Here is an 11578-nt window from a genome sequence, read left to right as displayed (position 1 = left end):
CCTCCTCCTCCCCCCGCCGCGCCTCCGCCTCCTGCCCCCTGCAGCGGGGTTACCTGTCACGGGGAGCCCGCTAAATTTTACGGATACGATAACTTACAGAGACAGCAGATTTTTACGACACAGCAAGAGGCCGAGCTGGTACAATATCCTGACTGTAAATCGTCCAGTGCTAATATTGGCGAGGAACCAGACCACTTAAATCAGAGCTCGTCTCCTGCTCAAATGTTTCCCTGGATGAGACCACAAGGTTGGACGCAGTCAAAAATTTGCTTCCATCTCACGTCTGAGTTTGAAACTTTCTTTACCTCCTCCTGCTTCTTTCTCGCTGACTCTCCCTGCCTCTGTCTCCCCCACTCCCTACCTCTCTCACCGCGATTTCTATCGCCGCAGTGGCTTGCGATAATAAAGGGATGCAGTAAGCAAGCAGAAAGCTCTGCAGCAGGCAGCTACCAACCCAAGAGTAGCCTTTAAGACGCCTCTCGGACTCTGAGGTGCAGCTGATGCGCTCGCCTGTCTCCCGTCGCCGCTGCCTGAGCGGGAAGGGTGCAGGGTTGGGAAGGGGGTGGTATGCAAGATGATAAAGTGACCCTGCAACATCCTATGCAGAGGGACAGCTGAGGCGCTTCGTGCATTTACTATCGCTGTGCTCCTCTCGTGTGTAAAGCTCTAGACTCCTCTGTGCCCTCTGCTTTCTCTCCCTGCGGTTCTGTGGGGCTTCTCTCGAGGAATTCCGGAGGGACCGGAGTCCTCGCTGCCTGCCTGCGCCTTGTTTTGAACGGCCACACCAACCTCCAAACCCCTATGTTTTTGTTTTAAACAGCAGCGCCGGGTAGGAGGAGAGGAAGACAAACATACAGCCGATTCCAGACTCTAGAGCTGGAAAAGGAGTTCCTATTTAACCCCTATCTGACCAGGAAGAGAAGGATCGAGGTGTCCCACGCACTAGGACTCACCGAGAGGCAGGTAAAGATCTGGTTTCAGAACAGGAGGATGAAATGGAAAAAAGAGAACAACAAGGACAAATTCCCCGCTTCCAGACAGGAGGGAAAGGAAGGGGAGGCCAAAAAGGAAGCACATGATCTGGAAGAAGACAGAGCTGAAGGCCAGACGAATTAATTTTTTCCCCAAATGTCTTTGTGCAAGTCAATCAAAAATGACCAGGGCTAAAGCCCGACGTCTCGGCTCATCCACCCCTCTACGTGATCTGGTCGTGGGACGAATGACCCCATGTCCCTCGGTTTGACATTTCCCTGCTTCGGGTGCTTCACTTGTTTGTGCTTTTATTTTGTTTATAAGCGTATCCAAAACGATCTCTAGATTTAACATTTCGACATTATTTTTTTTCAAATTTGATACAGAGTTTGTAGCAATAAATTTCTAATTATATATAAATATATATATATATATTTGCAACCTTAAAAGACGATGATTGTGGGAAACGACATATACTTCCTAATAATAAATATCAATAAGTAAGACATTTAACAACGCTTTATTAATCAAGACAAGTGCACTTGTACTATTTTAATTCTTGTTCTTATCTTATGTGGAATAAATTAAATAAATTTAACGATCTTGAAGAAAATATCATAGGAATATATTTAACCTTCTTCTATAATATTTGATTAAAATAAACAGAATTTATTCAATTATAAAATGTATCGGCCTCCCTATATCCCTTTTGTAATCCACTCCTCAAGAAACCTTCAGTTTGCAGTGGTCCGAGCTAGCTCTCCCCGCGTTTCTCCTCGGATGCTGGCTGTTTCTGTGGGGTCTATCAATGGCACGTTGTGCACAAAACCCTCTTTTTGCTCCCTGCCACGAGCTCTGCGGGCCGTGGTCCAAGCAGCAGCGGCCAGCGGGGACCGCGGCTCCACCTGCGAGCGGAGTCCAGGCTGCGGGCCGGCCCAGGGAGCCCCCGATGTGTGTGCCTGGGCCTTGCACTCTCCTTTTCCTGCCCCCCACCCCGGGCTGCTGGCCGGCCTCGCAGGGGACCGGCAAACGCAGCCTTTACCCTGCGGAGCCATTTGCTGCCGGCGCGGCTGGAGGGAGACACGGGAGCATTCCGGCCCCACGCCATCCCCAAGGGCTGCTCCAGCCCCGCCACGCAAAACACGGCCAAAACGGGCCCAGCCTCCCCCGAGGATGGCTGACAAGCAGGGAAACACGAAGCTTTTGAGACCTTGCGTGGGGGTTTCTCGAAGGCTGTAATTCTTAGGAGTCCCAAACCATGCGTAGACCGAGAGAAGGATGTTTCTACCCCTAAATATTAACTTATGATGCGTTTCCCAGCGGAGACCGCAGCTGGTGGCCGAGCCTGCCTCACGGTTCCCGCAACCACGGGAGGAAAGGTCCGCTTTGGTTAGCAAAACGATTTCATTTTTCTTTCCCTCTCCCCTCCCTCCTCTCGCTCTCGCTCGGTGGCGGGGTCCCGTAGAGTGCAATATTGAACAGGACGGCCGAAAGCAGTCCTTTTTTCGGAATAGGAGGCAGAGGGTCGAGGGATGGGGTATAAATTCCTACCAATATTTTTGCGTCATATTTTCCCTACTGGCTGACGCTCCCCTGAGTAATGGCTCCGTGAAGGAAACCGAATGGACGCGGCAGAAACTGCGACAAACACGACACATCTGCCCAGAAACGATCCCGACGAGGCCGGGGCTGAACCGAGGCCTTGCTCGGAAAATCACAGCCAGGTTCCCGAGGAGGTGCCGGCCGCCGCTCTGCCCTCCCTCCTCTGAGCCCTTGTCTCGCATCCACCGCTCCGCTGCGGGAACGCACCCGGCGCGGCCAGAACCGCCGTGCACGGGGATGGGACTTGTAAGGGTGGCTTTGGTTCCTTTCGTTTCCCTTCCTCTTCCCCGCTCCCCAGGACGGAGCTGGGCACGTTTCCACTGCTACAAAGCGCCAGCTCTGGAGGGAGGCACGAGCAAGCGGAGCTATTGTTCTTGGTTTTATTTTAATTGCCTAGTTGGCTAAAGGTTGTAAACAAGGGGAAGCTGCAACAAAGCAGTGAAGTAAACATTTTTGCTGCATGGATTTGCATAAGTACACCGGTATTCCTAGCGTCAAGGGAGGATGTGGGGCTGGTGGCTGCGCAGTTAGAGTAACCCGGTGGCCCGATGCGCAAAACCCCCTCGCTTTTAAAAACAATACTCGTGCTACTGGCACCGACATATTTGGTCTCCGGGCAGGAAAAGCCTCTCGCTTTTGCCGCAGCAGCGGCGGAGGCTGGACGCAGCCCAGTTCCGGCGGCCCTGCTGCGGGGAAAGCGGTGCTGGTGCCGCCCGCTGCCATCCGGGGCTGCCCTCCAGGCGAAGGCACATCGAAGACCTTCATACGCTAGCGGGGCACTCCTTAGGCTAATATTTGTCCGGAAAAGAGCTGCCGAGCTGCTGCGGTAGTTGTTTTTAATTATCTGACAAAGAATAAAATTAAAATATTCCTGAAGAAGTTTCCGTTAGCTTCTCTCTCCTAGGACCGACTGGGAACGCAGCCACACAGGCAAAAACTGACTTCCCTGAGTGCACATAATTGGCAAAGGCCTAGTGGTAGCTGGAATCGCCCCTGTCTTACTCATTATGAAAAAACAAAACATCGCTGTAGTTGTTAAGGTATTTACCCTTGTAGCCTGGCATCTGAATCTCTCCCTCGGTCTCACTTGGAAACTTGCTAAGAAAAAAGAAAACCGAGTCAGAAATTGACCCAGGTGGCCACCGAGTCCCCTGTAAAACCGAAGCCATCGGACTTTTGGCAAAGAGAAGCTGTAGCTGCGCGGGTTGCAGCGGGAGCGGCGGGGAGAGGCCGACTGAGACTGCCGCAGAGTGGATGTACCGCGCCTTTGGTTTCCTTGGAATTTTCCCGTTCCCTTGAGGAGCAGCTCAGCGCGGCCGTGAGCGCTGCAGAGACACCACGGAAGTTGCCATAGCCTCCGCCTAGACAATATTCAAAGGTGTGCAACTGCCTGAAGCAGCGTGTTAAAAAGATCCAACATCGATCCTACATCTTTAGGCGTGTTTACTTTTGTTAGCAGTTACAATCAGCGGGTATGAGGGCTCTGGCTATTCCCTGAAACAAAACTTGGGCAAGAAACATTCACAGTACTCCGTCTCCGAGCCGAGTATTCCTTGTGGACACAGGCCCATTTAGTTTTTGGGTTTTTTTTCAGAATACTTTCTAGGAATCGGATTTTCCCTGTTGTTGCCCCGGGAAGGTTTTATCGGGGGTGGAAGCAGCCTGCACTGGGCGCGGTGACAGCGCCCGGCGCAAGCTGCGGGAACCGCGCACTGCGGGGTGGGGAAGAGGCTCGGACAATTTTTATGTCGGCGACGGCTTCCGCTTCAATAGTGGGCGCTAAAGCAGATGTGGTTTCTTTTAGTGCCCGGCGGAGCGGTGGGGAGGGGTGGGAGAAGAGGGTGGGGATGCGGGTTAAGCCCCCTTTCGTTTGGCAAGAAACGGATCCTTCGGCTCAGCACCCTGCCCATGGTTCTGCGGTTCCGCGGCCGCTTGCCCCTTTCTCCGCGGCCCCCGCGGATCTCCCGCGTCCCGGCCGTGCTCGCGGGGCTCCGCCACCGCGCCCGTGGCGCGCAGGCCGAGGGCAGGCGGGACCGGAGTCTCAGTAAAAACGCAGCGCGCAGGCGAAAGAAACATGGCGCTGGGAAGCAGTATGTGCAAAATCCGCAAGGAATTGCAGTAAATTCCTTTTTGTTTGAAGAAAATTTACAACTTGGTAATAGACCTTTTTATGACCTATTTGGGCTCGTCATTGGCTGCGGCTGGTCATGTGCAGGCAGCGAGCGCTTTCATGGCCTTTTCCTGATTTCCCTGGCGAATTTCCCCCTGCATTCTGCCTTCAGAGAGCCTCAGCCCCTCTTTTTCTAACCTTTGTCTAGGCTGAGGTGTATGGCAGTCTCCCTGATGTTTGTGCCCCGCTCCCCGAAACCCGCGGCCGGTCCCGGCGCGGCTGCACTGACACTTCCCTGGCCCCGCGCCGCCTCCTCTCCCGCGCCCACGGAGGGATGCGCGGAGACCCGCGCCCGCTGCCTCGCCGCCTGCAGCCCCTCGCTCTTCTCCCACCGCTCGATGCCCCGCTGCCGCTATCTCCTCCGGCACACGGATTGCTACGCGGGTGCAAAATGGATTACAGCGACCGTCCCCGGGCTCCTCCACAGGCGGGCAATGCCGCGAACTGGTAAGCACTCAGTTCCCCTCGGGCTGGTCGCCGGTACTCCGCGATATGCGGCACGGCACCGGCTTCCCTGTCCTCCCGTCCCTCTTCGTCACCTGTCCCTCGAAAACCCCTCTTCTTCCTTTAGTATCGCTATTTACAATTTTTACCACTATGATTGCTCTTGTTGTTCTTGCTGTTGTAATTATCGGCGGTGTTACTATTATTAATAGTGGTTTTGGGCATGCCGCAGAGTGAGAGCGGCTGTTGCGCGCGGTCTCTCACGGCAAAAGAGCCGCGGGCCACGATGTCTCGGTATTCCGCGGTGAGGGGCGGAAGGCTGGGGCGCGGTGCGTGCAGGCAGCGCCTCGCCTGCCCGTGGGGTTTCTTCCAATATAAGGCCCTCTGCTTTTGGGATACTTTCTTCCCCTGCCAGCCTGAAGCGTGCTGCGGTGATGCTCTCGTTTGTTTTCCCCATGGCGGAAGGGCGGTCGAGTAACTTTAAAGCTTAACAGGTGTTTTCGCAGGACAATCGGGGTCAGTGCTCCCGCGGGGGCGGAGGGCGCGGGGCGGCTCCGCCGAGCCGGTCGAGCCGGGGGCTGTGCCCGGGGCCAGCCCCGGGAGCCCTAGGCTGCCCCGCCGGGACGTTTTCTCACATCCTTGTCCCGCTGCAGCGCGGAGCCAGGGCTGCGGCTCCGAGCGGCTCGGGGTAGCGCACGGGCCGGGCTCGGCAGCCGGGCAGCGCCGGGACACGGCCAGAAGCGCACGCCCGCAGTACGGCTGCTTACCCACGTGGAAATCATCGGGGGCTAAATGGGGGCCGAGTTCTCGAAAATAAACACAACAACAAATCCTTGGGTTTATTCTGAAATATGTCGAGGAGATAGAATAGTTAAGTAAACTATTCCTGCGTTATATATGTATATACATTTATATTCACATTACCTATATACATATATCTCGTATCTACACCTCTGCTCTCTGTAGAGCACCTATTCTTCGAAAGTGCGTTGTTGTGAACGTATATATGCTTTACTCATCTCATCTTCATTTTCAAACTGCTAGTGCACGGTAGAAAACCCGCCGTTTGGTATTTGGAGTTCACATCGATGGTCGGTGGCTGCAAGTGCACCGTGCTGTTGCACTGCAGGAATTTACCGCCTCTCCGTTTACCCCGAAAGCAGCCAGTTAACTGACGGTAAAGCAAAACGCCTGAATGAACAATACACAGTGAGGGTGGAAAGGTGCGAGTCATGCCCCGAGTACATATTTTGAACCCACAGAAGAAATTGTTCTTTAATCCACCCCCGAGCACCCCTCCAGCCTGCTGAGCCCGAGCCCCACTACAGGAGCGATAAGATACCTGTCCCCCACGCTTTGCCTGTTTGCACTAGCCGGCAGCCCTGCGCTCCTGATGGAATTGGGGATTATTTGGGACGAATCGTTTTCAACATAGCAACAGACTTCAAGAATAACGTGGAAAATATGCGCTGCGTTAGGTTTCACTCTCAGAATCCCTCCTAGGTGACACAATAATTACAGCTATTTGACTATAAATCTCTCCAAAAACTTCGGAAAATCTCATCCTTGAGCTGTTTTGAAATTATTCGTAGCCTGGGGGGAAAGAAGAAAACAAAAGCAGGATGTTCTAACGAATTCTAATGTGCATGTGTATGTCTGCGGGTCCATCTGCTGACACATACGGATACACATATGCATTTATGATTCCACTGGTTTATATGGGAGTTCGGTGTTGTTGGTTTTTTGGGTTTGGTTTGCTTTTTTTTTTTATTTTTTTTTTTCATTTTTTCCCCTAAATGGCTTCCTTCCTGGCTTGCTTTTGCTCTTATTCTTTTTCTTATCGGATGTATGTATGCATTTATTTATTTATTTATTATTAACATTCAAGTCTGTCATAGGTCTGTTTATATTCTTAAACATACCTATGGAATTGTAAGTAGTCACAGCAAATAAATACTATGTTTATATATATGGCACATGTATATATTTGGATGTACATATGAGGACTGTATTTTTATATCTATTTATACGCCTATAAAACGTGGTATGAGTATAGATGTGTTGGTGTGCTGAAATTTTTTGAGTACAAAATTCACAGTCAAATTTCTCGCAATTGTTTCGTTTCCCGATGTGTTCGACAGATTTTATGACTCATCTCTTCTTTTTTTTTTTTTTTTTTTTTTTTTTTTTTTTTTTGTGTGTGTGTGTGTGTTGAAAGGAAACAGCCGATTCCCAATGCACTCTTTACTGACGCACGGGCAATATAAAAACAGCACCGCGAAGCAGCTGCCAGGAAGCTGCAGCCTTCTCTCTCTGGCAGTGCCGGGGTACCGCTGGCACCGGCTGCCATTTGGGAAGTCAGGTTGGCTCCCGCTTAGCTGCCGCAGGTTGCTGGAAGAGAAGTGTAGCCTCTGTCCCTCGAGTCTGGCAGAGCTTTGGTGCAAGGAGAGGGGGGCGATGTGAACTGCGCACCCGGGAAACCTGATAAGACTAGTAGACCATATACACGTTGGTTTTGCGTTCTTAAGAACTGAAAATCCCGCCGATTCATTTTCTCGTTCCTCGAAAAATATAGAATTCTCACGGGGTGTTTTATGAGCGCTTTGGGACAGAAAAAAAATTCTAACAAAGACGGTATTTCACCCCTCGGTTGGCAGGCAGCTGTTAAAGGTATTTACTGCTCTACTGCAGTGCGGCACTCAATGCTGCTGGAGCGGGAGAGGAAAAAACAGGAAGCGAAAGGAAAAGATGAGGCACAATAAACATTGCAGCAGGTCGCGGAGGCCGGGCGGGGCGCGGAGGAGACAAGAGGCAATAAAAGTGCATTCAGCGGCAGCAGGCTCTGCCCAAACTCAGCACTCGCCTCCCATCTCCCGCGGGGGAGGGGGCGGCGAGAAGGGGAGGCACACCACAGTGCCTACCCAGCGCCCCACGCCGGGAGCCATCCGAGCAGGAGCCCGTGAGGCTGCGGGGCTGCGGGGGTCACCTCAGCCGCCCTGCCGGCCCCGCCGTCGTGGCCGGGCTCCGCCGCTTCTGTCCGCGTGTGGGCGCACGCCCCGACGGACCAGGACGCGGTCACCTGCCCGCGGCCCCCGCCCTCAGGGCCGCCGAGCCGGGCCGTGGAGCGACCGCCGGGGGCGCGACAGGCCCCGGCCGCAGCCACCAGCCCTCACGTCTCGGCGGCCTCTTCCAGGAGAAGGCGCTGTAGGACAAGCCTGGCCACTCTCCCCTCGGCGGGGCGAGAGGCCCACCGCCCCTCCGCCAGCCTCGGGACCCGTACCCTGCCGCCCGCCCGTCCGCCCGCGGCAGAGGCCCACCGGCTGGCGGGGAACATGGGCGGGGCTCCACCGCCCTCCTCAGGCTTCTGAAGCCGCGACCCGGTTGTACCGCTCCCCACGGCGCCGGGATCTCCAGTCCCACCCGGGGCCGCGGAGCCTGGCGCGCCCCGGTGCGCGCTCTCGCTGCCTAACCCGCGGTGCCGCGGGGCTCCCCTCGTGTGCCCCGCTGCCCTCCCGGTCACCAGCCCGGGCTTTGATGTCGGGCACCCGCCTCTGCCCTCCCTGTTCCTTTGATGCGGGTGCCAGAGCACCCTCCTTCCCGCCGGCTCCTTTCCCGCGGGCACAGCCCCCGGCCCCCGCACATCCTCCCTTGCCTCCTGCAAGCCGGGGCCCGGCAGAGTTCCCTGCCTCCGCCTCACCTGTTGCCTGCAGGCTTCACCTTCCCCAGCCTTGCCCGGACACGACCCTGGCGGCACCCACCCCCACGGGCCGTGCCTACCCCGGCGAGACGCTCCCACGGCCCCCGGCCTCCCCTCCCTGCCCCGCACTCCTCGCCCTCTTCCCCCGCGGACCTGAGGTGTCGCCGCCGCTGCCCCCGTTTGATGTTGAGGCGCGGCTCGACGCCGCCCTGCCCGCTCCGGGCCTCTGCTGCCACCGGATCTGCCTGCGGGCGTGGGCTGTTGCGGGCAGGGGCCTTTGCATGCCCACATCCTGCTCTGCCAGGGCATGGGCGACGAGGTGACTGTTGAAAAGTCGGGGTTATGATAAAAGCAGAGGGGCAAAACGCGTTGGACGCTATCAAGGTGCTTAGTAGGTCTTCAAAGTCAGAGATGGAGCCTGTAATTTTCTGGCAGAGTGGTCCTCGGGGTAGGATGCCGGTAGTCATGTCTGTCAGGTCTCATTGAGAGCGATGGTGGCATACACATGTGATTCAATTCTCCCAACCTCTTTATCACAATTACCAGAGGGAAAACAATTGTTACTGTGTTATTTCATTATACCTCTTATCTGTCTCCAGATCATCAGCCCCAAATATGAAAACTTGCATAGAAGCCTAGAGAATGAACTGGCCAGAGCTTCAAAGTCAACTTTCACATCTGCATTTTAGAATAGGAAATGTGAAAATTGTTCTAATTCCCACTTCAAAAATCTCATGGCTAGAATTACTCAGTTACTGAAACATTTGTCTTGACCTTAAATGAGAGGGAGCTGTATCTCAATTATCAATTCCTCACTATCTCACAGCCTCACTTTTCATAGCCTCAGTGTCCTGGACATGTGTTCCTGAAGCACATGCCCAGCCTGGGCCACCCCACTTGCCAGGGGCTGACATTTCTGCAGCCTGACTGCCACACCACCTGCCTCACCATGGCTCCTCTCCTCCTGCACATGCCAGGCACTCTCTAGTATCCAAACTATGGCTTTCTCTTGCCCACGAGACAGACCAGGAGAGCTGAAGCGATGGCAGATGCTTAGGGAGGGATGTGATGCTCCCTGTACTGGCACAAGGCCTGGAGCACGCCCACAGGCCCCACTGCCTGGGACTTGACTTTTGCCATACCCAGCACTCGGTGCCAGGCCTGGGGCAAACACACTTGACTCTGCATTGTAGTTCTTGTCCAAAACTATTTCCCCCCCATTTTATTGCACTTTCTCATTACATCCTCCCCTCATATCCCAGTACATATCCCATAGCCTTTTCTTGCCCCTTTCCAGGTATGGCCGCTTTGGCTCCCTGCAGCTGCGTGCTGCTAAAGCCCTTCTTCCAGAGGCCAGTGAGCATGATGTGTTAGGTGAGGAGGGTAGCTGGAGGCTACCACAAAGCCTGATCCAGGGCCCACTATGGCCAGGCCCAGGTGCCTGAGCCACCAGAGAGCTTGTCCTTCTGCCTGCCCAGGACTGGGAGCATGGGCCATGCACCAGCTGAAGGAGAGCTTGAAGTCAGCCCCATGCAAGGCAGCCCACTCCTTTCTCTGGGATGGCTAGCTGGAGCCCCTGGGACTGACAAAGCTTCTCAGACCATGCACCGTGTCTGAAATGCCACCTCACGCACTGTCCCTGCCAGCTGTCCTGGCCAGGGGAGGGGGAAAGGTCTATTCTACAGCTTAGGTCACTAAAAAAGCGTGAAGGCAATGCCGTGTGAGTAAGGCCTTGCAGAGAGCAAGAGAAATAGTGGAATGCAAAGCCACTCTATCATAAAGAAGGAGCAGGGAAGGACCTCGGGATGCCTTTTGTTGTCTGAAGGAAAACGACTTGTTCAGCTGTGTGACTGGAGCCATCCAAAGAATATAGCGAGAACTGAGCTGGCCCTTTTGGGTGACTTCATACTTGTGTAGCTAGGTTCGTTAGGAAATGGCCGAGTATGAGCAGACTCTGGTGTTAAACAGGCACCACCCAGTTGGTGCCACCACCCAGCAAGGAATTGCATTTGGCTCGTTTTTCAGAGCTGAGCCCCCGGGCGGAGGCGCACTCTCACCCGCGGACCGGGCGAGTGGCAGTGTCCCCTCTGCGCGCAGCAGGTCCCCGGCGGGGCTGACACAGCTCCCGCCCTCTGGCGAAGGTACAAACCCTTCCTGGGATGCACCAGGAGCTGCTGGCCGCTCCGACGTCCTCATCTTAGCCATGATAGATTGGGAGCTGATGCCCGGGTTTCTTCATGCTGTGTGACTGCCAGGGACATTTGACTTCCTGTGCTCGGGCTCCTTGAAATTCTCATTTGCTAACTCACACCCTGCTCCCTTCACACCAGGGCTCTTTTATTGCTTTATAACCGTCCTTAAACTTCCAGTCCTCAAAGATCTCATTGTGGCGGGCTTCACACTTTCTCCCTTTCCGAAGCCCTGTGCCCTCACTGTTAGCAGCAGTTTGGTCACTTCCAAAAATCCCTCGGGTGCCCGGCGAACCTGCAGCCCCTGGCACGGCTCTAAGTTTTGAGATGAATGACTCAAAACCATTTTGCCGGGGAGCCTCACCAAAATGCCATGAACACCCAGGGAAGGGAGAAAAGGTCCCGTCTTTCAGTTGGTTTGGTTTTTCTGTTTTGGTGGGACTTTTTTTTTTTTTTTTTCCTCCTAAAGATGAGCTTCCTTGTTCCCTAAGAGCTATGAAGAAA

At 54.4% G+C, this 11578-nt stretch overlaps 2 protein-coding genes across 3 annotated transcripts in view; both read left to right on the top strand.

The window, feature by feature from the left end:
* HOXD8 (homeobox D8) overlaps positions 1–1587 on the top strand; it is a 1984-nt gene extending 397 nt beyond the window's left edge. Inside the window, exons 2-3 of the mRNA XM_015635389.1 lie at positions 45–247; positions 821–1587. Coding sequence (XP_015490875.1) covers positions 45–247; positions 821–1116 — 499 coding nt within the window. The 3' untranslated portion in view covers positions 1117–1587. The remainder of the gene's footprint in view (positions 1–44; positions 248–820) is intronic.
* A 3524-nt stretch (positions 1588–5111) lies between these two features.
* HOXD3 (homeobox D3) overlaps positions 5112–11578 on the top strand; it is a 30253-nt gene continuing 23786 nt past the window's right edge. The window contains exon 1 of one of the 2 annotated variants that reach the window (XM_015635383.2): positions 5112–5191. The gene's annotated coding sequence lies outside the window, so the exon portion shown is untranslated. The remainder of the gene's footprint in view (positions 5192–11578) is intronic. The other variant, XM_015635384.2, reaches the window with a different exon arrangement.

Source organism: Parus major, chromosome 7 (genome assembly GCF_001522545.3).
Source record: "Parus major isolate Abel chromosome 7, Parus_major1.1, whole genome shotgun sequence".
NCBI classification, from domain to species: domain Eukaryota; kingdom Metazoa; phylum Chordata; class Aves; order Passeriformes; family Paridae; genus Parus; species Parus major.
Note: the sequence above shows the minus strand (reverse complement) of the source record. Positions and strands in the feature narration are given on the sequence as shown.